The sequence below is a fragment of the Athene cunicularia genome, assembly GCF_003259725.1.
Source record: "Athene cunicularia isolate RWA chromosome 23 unlocalized genomic scaffold, athCun1 chr23_part1, whole genome shotgun sequence".
Taxonomy (NCBI): Eukaryota; Metazoa; Chordata; class Aves; order Strigiformes; family Strigidae; genus Athene; species Athene cunicularia.
Window position 1 is genome coordinate 6311323 of NW_020799130.1, and position 12716 is coordinate 6324038.

Genomic DNA, 12716 nt, shown 5'->3' on the forward strand with positions numbered 1-12716 from the left:
GCATGGCAAGTGTGATGTGTGTGACATTTTAACTGGGCATGCAACATCAGCCAGCACCTGACTTTTCAGCATGACTGGTAATGTTATTTTTGTAAAAGATACAGAAGTACTTATCACCTTGTGAAGTCTGTCTCAGACCTTTAATCATCTAATCAATCTTCACTGATACAAGACACTACCACTGACTACACTGGCCACATGTACACAAAAAAGAACATTTAGAGGGCAGTCACAGTTCAAAAACCAAGCAAGAAGACCTGCCTGTGAGGTAATAATTATGTCACTTCATGTTAGAAGAAAAAGCACAGAATAATAGAATCACAACTGTTTTCCCAACAGAACTCCTGCTCCATGGCATGGGTGGCAATAGTTAATAAATAACATTTTACTGTTCAATGCCCAGATCTAGGTCATACATATCATCTCCACACCATTTTATATTTCAGAGTTAGTAATTTATTTGGGTATTTCTGTACAATTGCACTATTGATCTTCACAGATCCTCACAGACACCAAATTAAAGTAGAAATCATACAAGTATAATGAGTAGGAAAGATTAAGGATTTCCATATAATTTGGGAGGCCATTTGAGGCAAATTTCATCTTCAGCATAGTACTTTCTTCCACTTGTTTTCCAAGTAATTTTTAACAATGTTCTTTCTGATAATTTCTGAGTGTGGAACTAACCATTTTGTAGTACTACGTACTGTAATGCTAAGATTCTGTTAGCAGTTGGAAGAGTACAAAACCCATAATCTGTATTTTTATATATCTATCACAGAATCCCAGGTTGGAGGGGACCTCAAGGGCCATCTGGTCCAACCTTTGTTGTCAAAAGCACGGTCTAGACCAGATGGCCCAGCACCTGTCCAGCTGAATCTTAAAAGTGTCCAATGTTGGGGAATCCACCACTGCCCTGGGGAGATTATTCCAGTGGCTGATTGGTCTCATTGTGAAAAACTTTCCTCTTGTATCCAAACACAATGTGCCATGGGGTAACTTGTACCCATGACCCCTCACCTTTTCCATGTGACTCCTTGTAAAAGGGGAGTCTCCATTCTCTTTATAGCCACCCTTCAAATACTGGAACACGGTGATAACGTCTTCCCTAAGCCTCCTCTTCTCAAGGCTCCACCAACCGAACTCTCTGAGCCTTTCCTCACACACTAGGCTTCCCAGTCCCTTGATCATCTTTGGGACCCTTTTCTGGGCCCTCTCCAGCCTGTCCACATCTTTTTTGTGTAGCGGGGACCAAAAATAAACACGTATTCCAGGTGTGGCCGGACAAGCACTGAGTAGAGGGAATGATGATTTCTTTATCTCTGCTGGTGATGCCCTTGTTGACGTAACTCAGCTTCCCCTCGGCTTTCTTTGCCGCTGCAGCTCACTGTTCACTCACATGGAGCTGCTTGTCCACCAGGACCCCCAGGTCCCTTTCACAGAGCTGCTCCCCAGCCGGGCAGATCCCAGCCTGTGCTGCACTCCTGGATTATGTTTTCCCAGGTGCAAGACCTTACACTTGTCCTTGTTGAACTTCTTAAGGTTCATCTCTATGTATGTATATAAACCTCCATGTGTACATATCTATCTATCTATCTATACACACACACACTATATTACTTCCATTATTCACATTAGTTTATTTTTATTTACAATTAAGTTAACCTGCTATGTTAACACCCAGTTACTCAGAAGGGTCTTCATCTTTTGCAGTGTTTCTAGTCTCATTTTACTACCTAAAATAACTTTGTATTGCAGAAATGACCATTTCTTTACAAATCCTGATTTTCAGACACTCTATGAATATGCAGAACAGTGCAGGCCTTAACATTTTACAAGTTTCAAATCACATCTGCCCAGCATTACCACAACAGATCACTTATCCTACATTCTGCTTTGTAAATTTTCATGATCTGCTTTAACCAACAGTAATTTAACAAGAGCTTTTACTGTTCTGGGTTTTTTCTTTTCATTGGTTGGTGGGTTTTGGGGGGGGGTGTGGGTGTTTTGGGGTAGAGGGGATTCATGTAGAGGACCACAAGAAGTGGATCTCCTTTGTTCACTTTCTCAGTTCTTTGAATAATTCACATGGACTGTAAACGATGATTTCCCCTTGTAAAAGCTACTGTGAGCCTTCCAAAACACATTTTTTACTTAGCAGGTCATTCATTCAATTCTTCATTCCATTTGTTAACAGGCAAATTGGAAATACCTGACTTACCAGTCTGACTCCTCTAACCTCCAGGAACTCTGGGTGTTCATGCCCTCTTCAGTACTTTCAAATCCTTTGGTACTGTCCCAGCTATGAGTAAGAGGATGCATGCTGCTGCTCACAGCTCTTCCCCACCTCTGCTGAGCACTGGGTTTGTATTACTATTTGCTTCGCTTGCTGTTCTAGAACCTCTGCTATCCTGACTGGAGGAGATCCTCTCACAAGCCTTCCTCAGAAAGGGATTCCTGCTTCGGAACTGCTCTGAGTTCCTCCATAGCTAGTAAGGACCAAACACCAGCAATGCAGGTTTTCTAGTGCAATCCTGCAAAAACCCCTTCCAAACATTCATTTAAATCCCAGTCATTTCTTCATTTCAGTGGAAGGTTTTTTTTTCTTCCAATGTGTTTGTAAAACGATTACTCACTATACATTTTGAGCAAACTGTGTTTCAAACTTTTCGACTTGCCTCGGTCTGGTTTTATACATCTCAGGACTTCCCAAAAGTTACAACTTAGGTTAATTAAAGGGAGATTTCACAGGAATAGCAAAAGTCACACTCTTAGCATGAAGATATATAACATGCATAGATTTCAAATAACTTTTTAAAAAATTTATTAAGCACTGGATGCTACCATGGTTAAAATACACTGTGATGCCACTTGATCATCTTCAGTCTGTGAAAAAAATTGAATGGTGCATAAGGTGTTTTCTCTCTTAACTATGGTAACAAAGCAATTTTCAAAATATATCTTGTTTTTCTACTGCTAACTTTTCTAACATGATTTAAGTTTTCTAAAACACTCTTTTGTAAGTACAGGATAAAGCCCTGAACCCTGTTTGTGTGCTGAGGAACCTAAAAGCATTGTCACAAGTTTACAAGCATGACCTGCAAAACACAATACTACTGCTTAAGTTTTATTAAGGTTTAAACTTCATGCATGTTTGCCTGAAGTCAAGTGAATGATCTCCCAGTGAATTATTTGAATATTGCCCCTTCTTTCCTGATTTTAAGTTTCATGGAACTTTTGAACTGGGCAGAGATGCTATAAACATTCAGAAGCAGTTTCATTTCTTCAGTGTTACAATTTCTGTTACGAAATCAAAGCTGGCAAAGTATTCTGTTCTGAGAATAAGCCACATGACCAGCTTGATGTCTCAGTATTACAACTGAATGATATGCAAAGTAAAAAAACAAAAGCTGAGAGGTTTGCCTTTTTTTAAGCAACAACATATTTCATTATTATTTTTAAGTATTCTACAGACACTTCTTTAAACTGAGATCAAGTAATTGAACATTTGCACCAGCTTTCAGTTTACTTTTTAAAAGCTGTATTAGCTGAATCATGTAGTTTTCAATGTTGCTATGACTACATTTCAGATATTGTAAATATACTACAGATTCTTTATGCTGCTTCAAAGCATTGCCTCAATCAAGAGCTGGATAACACCTTCCTTAGCAACTTAGAGCATGATAGGATGCCAGAAATGAAACCCCACCATCTCAAAAACAACAACAAAATCTACCAGCTGTTAGACATGGTAACTGCCAAAAGTCTTTGCAAGGTATACAAATGTCCTACCCTTTTTTCATCAATACTTTTACAATAAACTTACGGTGCGGTTCCTGATGTACAGAAACACCTTCTGAGTCTGCTGTGGCCCACTGATTATATCAGGGAAGCAGGCAGCTTCTTGAGATGTCATACGGTCATGTGGAAGTCTACTTTGGAAAGCTGCACCCTCCACACCTACAATAAAAAGACAAGTTGTCTACAGGCACTGTAAAAGGAACTGTTAAATATGTATTTTAACACTACCCTTCTCCTAGCCAGTCCATCTAGCCACGAGGTGATACAGCAGCCAACTCCATGTCATGCTTTCATTCAGTCCTTTATTTACTTCTTCAAGACATGCAGGTTCCCAAATCAACAGTTCTTAGAAGTACAGGTATCATCTAGGGTTAGTGAAAAAGCTATACTACAGTGCAGGGGGAACTGACAAATAAGGAGGGGAGAGGCACCTATCAATCTAATATATAATATTGTATATAGTATAGATAAAATATATATATCATAATATGAATAAAACATAACTGCTTTAGATGCTGTCCTTCATTTGTGTGGTTTCCAGTTTCTACCAGAATATGAAAAACATTTTGGAACCCCAAAGCCAAAAGATCTACAAGATACAAGCACAATGCCTACAGTTCCCTCTCACCTGTTTTTCAAGGTTTCATTTGTACTGAACTCCTCAAGACAGAGGAACCCATCTTGACCTCTCTTTCTGCATGTTTTATATATTCACAACAGGCAGTGCAAATAAATACAATCCTACTTACGTTTTTCCTGCATCCCCTCCCCAAGTGCTGCCTACAATCAATACCTACAGATTTCTAACTTCTTTTAAATGCTCCACATGTAAAAGACTGATGTTGAACATATACAGGAGACATTTTCTCTATGGAGATACTTCATTCATAAAGGCACCTGTACTTCTATCAATTCAAACACTGGCCATAATACAGTTACGTACCCTACAATCCTCAATCTTGAATGTCACACTATATATAAAGTAACAAACCAAGACACAGCTGCCTAGTGTTATAGCACAAGTAGAATGCAGAAAGCAAATCTTGCAGGCACAGTGAGCAAAATGAAATACTGAGATGTGAAATACAGCAAGAACAATATAAATCTTGTTTGTCCTAGGAAGTGACTCAAGATCAGGACAGACAGAGGAGAGGACATTCAATCTGAAAAGATACAAGCCAATATATCCCAAGTGGAAAAAAATCGCACAAGTAATGCAGCAAGATTAAGATCATTTGCTGAAACTGGAATTGTTCAAAAGATTATAATAAATATCAAAGAAAATATAAGCTTGCAGTGTGTTACACTTAACCAAGACAACTGTTTGAAAGTTTGAAGTTGTGCAGAGGTACACTTGTCACTGTATTGCAGAGAATACTCTTCTTTCAGCTCTGGTGCAACCACACACACCTTTAACTTCCAAGCATTTTTACATCCCAAAGGTGAAGAAAAAAATGTAAGCAGGGAAATAGTTGTGAAGCTAAAAAAATTCATTCACAAGCAAAGATTAGAAGATCTAACTGTGTGATGACTCGAGGTAAAGAAAACTGTCTATAACCATTTACAGAAATTTTACAAGAGGAAATTAGTAACAGAGGCTAGAGAGCACTGCAGGAAAGTACAATTAAATTAACAATATCAAAAAGGTGACACACCCACAATACTTCTTGACAGTAATATTTAGCTATGGACTAGAACCCCATAGCTCTGCCAGAACCTCAACTTCTCCAGTAATAAACATCCCCCAGACTTTTTGTTGTCCTTTAGTCTAACACTGGACCAACTGTGCAAACACCTACATATGAATGCAAATACTAAACTATGAACTCTCTAAAACTGTGCATGTAAATCAAACCAAAGTTACCAATTATCTGATACTTTATTAATGTTAACAAATCTTAAATAAGGTTCTAGATCATCAAGCGTTAGCAAAAAGCTCTGCAGTACAATTCTCAGAGAATGGCCAGTTGAGATACAAAATTTTGAACCTGACTCCCTCTTACAAGCTTACGCTAAAACGAGTGTGCCTTCACCAGATATTTGCTAAAAAGTGTTGATGTCATGCAGCAGTCAACTACCAACAAACTCTCAGACATGTGGATTTAAGGCAACTCACCAGTTTCTTGAAAAGCTTTGCAATTTATTTCTTCAAAGTGAGAAGCCAGAGAAAATGACACTCCTAACAGTCTTGGAAAGAACTCCCAAGGTTGTTTTTTCTGTGGCTGTTTAAGGCCCCATGTCTTTTATGGCAATATCCAAACTCTAAAATGTTAGAATAGCTCCAAGAGCACTGGTATTTAGAAAAAAAAAAAACAAAACAAACAACAAGCAACAGAAACACAACAGGGTTTGACACCAGAATTTAGAAGCAGCCTAGCTGTGATTAGTGAATATATAGTTTTATTTGGCCCAACCACTGGAAGATCTTGTAAGAACTAAATGTCCTTGAATTTACTTCTGCAATGACACAGCTCAGAGTCAGATCAACTTCAGGCTGATTGAAGCCCCCCCATCCCACACCCATACTGCTTGTGTTTCATGAAAGCAACACATTAAAGGGAGAAGCAGTTTAGAACTACACACACACCCTTTCCTTGGGGCAGGCAACTCTTTAATGACTGTAGGAATGGGTCTGCCTAGACTGGATCCTCATCTCCTCTACACACACATTCACACACACACTTGCCCCTTCCTGACATTCAGCATCAGCAACCAATGTGCTGAAGTTCTGATTATCTTCTTCCCCACAGAAGAAATCTTGAGGGATGTTGCTCATTTAAAGACCTACTGAAACATCTGCCGATGAAAAACACTCTGAAGGAGTGCTTGGCTGCTGAATTGGACAACTGCTAAGACATACCCTCAGTATATATATAAAATGCAAAATATGCAGAATTTCCAAACAGCCAATGCCTGCCTAAAAATGAAACAGGCAATGCATTCTTAAGCCCACAATCTATAATAGTCAGAGATTCTGTGCAAGTGGTAAGATCCAAAACACAACAAGGCTCCTTTACTTCGAACAGCAAGGATACACTCTCAGATCACATCTTGAAGTTATATTGGCTTCAAAAAGAGCAACTTGAAGGTACAGAATAGGTTCTGGAGCCTTCTACCCCTTTGCTTAAAACCCTAATTCTCAATCCTTAAGTGAGAGTGGAAGTGGCAGAGTTGGAGAAAGATTTTCAGTAGCACTCTAAGTACTTAAGAGCAAAGACACCAATTCTGTGAATTACACAATAAGTGCATACTGCTAGCATCAGTACTGAGGTCAAATGGTGAATGCAATTCACAGTCCAGTCCGCTGAGAAGCAGACTATGAATCTCCCCAACAGATAAACCTCCTGGGATAACCACTGGCACACAGCTCAAACACAAACTCTTTCAGAAGAAAAAACAAAACCAAAGGAGCAAAAAGGTACTCCAGGCTAAGTTTCTTCAGCAAATTTGAAAAGAAGGTCTACTGTGCTGAAGTCCACGGCTTTCTGCATCATTCTAGGTGGTAGAAACTGGCTAGGTAAGAAATATCTTTTTGCACATTTGGACTCCTCTGAACATGGAGAGGAGTGGAGGGATGAGAGATCGGCCTGAGGCATTTCAACACAGGTTAGCGTCCTTTTCTGCAGCTGGTACAGACCTCAACTGAAAATTGAAAATACCCCTCACTTTTTCAACAGGTGGGTAAACCACTCCTGTATCTCTTGCTAAATTCTGGACAACCACACCCATGCGCACGTGCAAGCATCAATCCCTAACTTGGCGGCTCTTGCTACTAAGTGGCAAGCATCAAACGCCACCCTCACCTGATGCTTGGCCGTCTCCATACCCTCCAGAATTGTCGTCTTGAAGTCCTCCTGCTTGCCCTGTGGAAGGAAAGAGGAGAACTCAGGGACCTTACTCCATACGTTAAACCATACTGGACATAAAGGCCCGGCAGTTGGCGTTTTACGTATTAAATTTCACCAACTAACTAAACCCATTTTCTGAGAAACCCGTCTTCTGGAACCTAGGTTCAGGGCACCAAACTGTGGTCTTCTAAAGTGTTATCCATGTTACTGGAACGCTTTACATCAGACTTTATGGGAAATAAAGTAGTACACAATATGTAGCATTCCTGGTGGCTAAATACTTATGATCAGCTTCATTAATGGCTAGGATTTGATTAAGATTACATTTCTTACTGCTGAGATCTGGTAGATGGGATACCATCAGAATCTATGGATCTCAAACTGTAAGAATTTGGTAACCTTGCCCTTGGTAGTCCCAAGTCTCCCCATATGCAAGGGGACAGCTTGAACGATTCTGAAAAGCATCTTACTTTCAAGAGAGCCTATTCCTTGGGGTTTTTGCCATAAACCCTTCCTTGAAGCTTGACAAAAAAATTGTTTTTGAAAGGCTCAGACCACTTACAGCACCCTTGATACACCAACAATGTTCTAACACACTAAGACTACCTCTGAAGCCAATTACATGTCAATAGCATTGATCAGTGACATGATCAATATCCAGCACTGAAAGACGTTGGCCTTTCAACATATGCAGGGCTGGAAACACAAGGAAAGGCAAAGCACTCATCTCGAAGATCTGAAAAAGTCTCAAAATTACCTTAGCCTTCGTGTAAGTCCTAAATAGCAGCCTTGAGAGGACTACAACACACCCAGGAACAGAATGCTTCTAGAACAGAGATGAGTACAGCTGTGATGTCTGCAGGAACCAAGCTAACACGGGTCACCTCACACACTGGTAATCTTCACAGGAGACACTAGCTCCGAGTTTAGCTCATAAGCAATATTCTTCCACAGTCAGATTGTTGCCTGAAGTCGTCACCTCCAGAGACCAGGAAGCACTGTTCAGCTAGCTGCTCCTGTACCAAGGCTCCTTCCAACCAAGTGCTTCAATAGTCGGCAAATTGTTGCCTTTCTAAAGTTCAAACAACCCCCCACTGAAACAAACTGCTCAGGTCAAGGTAGCAAATGGCACAGTCACTTCCTAGAGCACAACTGCTCAAGGTGTCATCTCCAAACAGGTAGGAGTAAGGTCTAACCTGAAGCTGAACACACAGTTGTTAAGATTACTCTTTAGAGTTTGGGATTGGGTGGACAATTTTGCCAGAATGTGATCTGAGGCTCTTGGGGGATACGCTAACTTAAAAAAGAATTTAATCTGAACTACAAATTTAACCCCTAAAGCAAGACACAGAAGGTGAACCAATGTTTTCATACTTCAATAACCTGGATAACATCTGGAATGTTGTAACATTACATACCTACAGACAAAATAAAAGAGGAACTGAAACAAGACATACATTTTCACTCGGCTAGAGTAGAGAAGCAATAGTTAGTACTTTTATATACAGTCTACCAGCAGGGAAGTTCAGAAACTCACAAGAGACTGCAATACTGCGACAAAACTGCATTTTGACAGGCCTCAGAAGTCCCAAAGTCAAGATTATATGAACATACGTGTCTACAATAGAAAAAAAAAAATCCCTCGCTTCACCTACACTGTAAATACATTATTTTGCTGGGAACTTTACAAGACCTGCTTCCACTCTGGAAGTGACTAACATAACTCAAACATGAATATTTACACTCCAGCATAGGTCATTAATTTGCAGGAAAAGTTACACTTGTGCCTTCCGTAAGTTAAGAAATTGAAAAGATGCTCATATCAGGCTGTGGCATTATTATCCCTGAATTAGCACTAACAATGAGTAGAGGGGACAAAATTGCTCTCAGTTTACTTACAAAAAGAAATTAGTATTTCCCTCTCCTAATAATAACATCTAAACCATTTTCAATGTTAGGTCAAAAAAAGCATCACTATTACTGTGTGTTTGGACACAATTCTAAATGATACCCAGTCTTTGTGCAGAAATGTGGAAACAAGGCTTGCTCATGCAGATTGCCTCCCCTTCTCCATGAGAAAGTTGTGTTCCAGCTGCAAAGGAACAAAGCAACAATCCAACTGCTGATCCATGTTAACATCAAATTATTGCAGCTGAACACAACATGTGCAGGAGCAGACTGTGCTGAAAGTCTCAAGACAACAGAATAACGGACCACAAGCTGAACTGCAATCAGGAAGAAGGTCTACAAAGGAGTCTTCTCCATACAATCATCCAGTGTCTTCAAGTAAAGAATAGCAGCACACAATTACCACTAAGTACTGAAGTTAATTAGGAAAACAGACAAGTTAAATGAAAGACAGAGACAGAGCTCCACTAAGTTTGACCTGATGTTAATCTGGATCATATTCAGTCTCACTTCTCGTTGGAAAACAGCAGCTAGAAACGTAAGATTGCCAGAAAGTAAGAACATTGACAAAACTAAAAAGACAGGAGCTGGTAAAGAAAATCTTCAGGAAGCTATAGAAGTGAAAATCCAATTTGGTGAGGGCAAACAAAAAAGATCCTTAGAGGAGAAAAGCAGAAGCAGCAAGTTCCTTAATTTCAAAAGGGATATTGGCAAACAAGAACACAAATGTCATTCAGCACTGAAAGTGAGTTTTGCTATCAAACAATATTTTTCAAGTGAAAAAGAGGAGAGATACTTTAAGGAACTTATCTTAATTATTAAATACTGTTATGCCTTTTAAAATTGCTCTGCAATAACATGCAGTAATTCATGCAAATCCAAACTATATCAATCTGCATAGCCAAAACATTTGGAATTCCCCACAGCTGAACACAGAGATGAAACCCACCTCAAATAAGACCAGCATTTCGCTGTCACCTAAACTGCAATATTTAATAGCCGCCTCCTACTGTAAACTGTGTCAGGACAGACTAGTGAAATACCAGCTACTGTCACTATTACATTTTTAAGTTTGCACAATCAGAATTTCCTAACGCAAAAGGTCGTAACATGACAGCTTTACACTTCTACTGCATTACCTAGGTTTTTGCAGGCTTAAACTTACGAAGGAAATTATTAAGGTCTGCAATGAGAATAAATGAACAGTAATACACAAGCTAATGTTTTGTGTTTTGTTAAATTTTCAATATGCAATCCTGCTCCAGTATTACTGACCTATTTAATATTCATTAAACACATATTTTTGCTTCAAACAAGTGACAGAGAGAAAACACCTCAGTTATAGACATTGCTTCTACGTATAGCAGACTCCATGACTCTTCTTCCTAACAGCTGTTTGAATTAGAAGTTTCAATGCATTTTAACAGCCAGCATAAGATGACCTGATGCTCTTGATGCCTGCATTAGTAACGACAAAGACAGAGAGATCCACCAATGTATATAGTTTCAGTAGCCTTTAAAAATACAGCAAGACTAGCTATGGAACGACAACTGAAAATGTGTCATCTTCCTACATCACTGCTTCATGCATATCCCAGGATTTCTAAGAATGGGGAAAGGATATGATGACCTGAAATCTACTTATCGAGATAAGTAGACAGCTAGAGACAGGCAGCTAGATATAGCCTGTTTTAAATTTGCTTCTAATTAGATGACTTAATATACTGCTTGCAGAATTAACTGCTTAAAAGACTGTTGTGTGTATAGGATAGCATGAGCCTATCACTGCCTACCTTCCACATTTCTTCCTTCATGGGATAAAACACTGTACTTCACTGATTATGCCTCAAACTGATTTCAATAATCATTCTTAGAGGCACAAAATGAGAAATACCAAAAGTGTTTTAATATTAGGTCTCAAGGAGTAAATCCAAAGTCTAAGCTAAATTAAATAGTAAAGATACTTCCTTTATTACAACTACTAAAATTCCATTTTTGATAGATCAGCTACAATTAGGGGTGGGGAGGATTTTTACCATTGCAAGTGTTTCAGACAAGTGTATGAGCTATAGTGTTCCTGTATCAAGCCAGAAGCCAACATCCACAACTGCAGAGAGATTACAGGGCCAAATTTAAGTGATAAAAGGTAAGTATCCCCAAACTGACATCAGTCCTGTTGTCTACATTCTCAAACCTGTCCACCAAAAAGAAGCCAATTAAGAGCAGTAGAACTGACTACTAACAGTTATTCACACCAGTGATGAACCAGCAAGAGTTCAACTACTAGATTTCAGATAATTCTCTAAAACCATCTAGCACACACATGTTGTAAAACAGCTAAACTTTGTAAAAGCATGATTTTGTAGCTAGTAGAGTGATACCAACACCAGACCTAACTAATGGTGGTAGCTGTAACCACAGCAGACGTAAAGAATGAACAGGGTACTGCTAATGCCATAAATTTCAAAAGCTGCTTCCTGAACAAGACTGACTAAAACATTTCCCAATGTAAAGTGAAGTTTTACAACTCTGTCAAATGTAATGAGGAAAGCACTGAAGTTTAAGCACACGGTATCCAATAGAATTTAAGATCAGAGTCATAGTTTAGTGAAAGGAATGACAGTTGATTAAATCTGTTCTCCTGCACATCAACTACCCCAGTACACCTAACCTCTTCTCTCAGAGGAATAAGTGAATGTTGGTACACAAGCAGGTGTGGCAGCTAAGAGCCAAAGAGACTGTTCTGGTCAATAAGCTTCCAAAGACAAGTCAGTAGAATCATGAGAATCTAGTATGAGAGGTTTGGCATATTCCCATTGTTATCAGGCTGCTCTTCTGTGTTTTTCCCCTCCTTCCACATATGGGGCCAGCAAAGAAAACACTGTAGAACAATCATTCAAAACCAGACACAGGATTCATGATGCTGCACCTGACCCAGCTTAATTTCTGGCAGTAAAACAGGTAAGTAGCGTCAGAGAAGGTCTCTCTTTTACTCACCAGATGGCTCCTCTGGCTCACTTTCATTCTCTTCTTCTGCAGGAGCTGGTGGAGGTGGTGGTGGTAGTTTTTTCTCCTTCTCAGCTTTAGCATTTCTCTCTTCTTCAGAGTAATACTCATCTTCTGACAGGTTTGCAAGACTCTCATCCATCTCTCTATACT

General features: G+C 39.4%; 1 protein-coding gene across 2 annotated transcripts in view; it reads right to left on the bottom strand.

Annotated features, from left to right (window-relative positions):
- The window catches only part of KDM1A (lysine demethylase 1A), a 40785-nt gene extending 28069 nt beyond the window's left edge, over nt 1–12716 (bottom strand). The window contains exons 1-3 of one of the 2 annotated variants that reach the window (XM_026863341.1): nt 12555–12716; nt 7605–7664; nt 3827–3960 (exon numbers count right to left, since the gene is read on the bottom strand). In XM_026863341.1, coding sequence (XP_026719142.1) covers nt 3827–3960; nt 7605–7664; nt 12555–12705 — 345 coding nt within the window. In that variant the 5' untranslated portion in view covers nt 12706–12716. The remainder of the gene's footprint in view (nt 1–3826; nt 3961–7604; nt 7665–12554) is intronic. The other variant, XM_026863342.1, reaches the window with a different exon arrangement.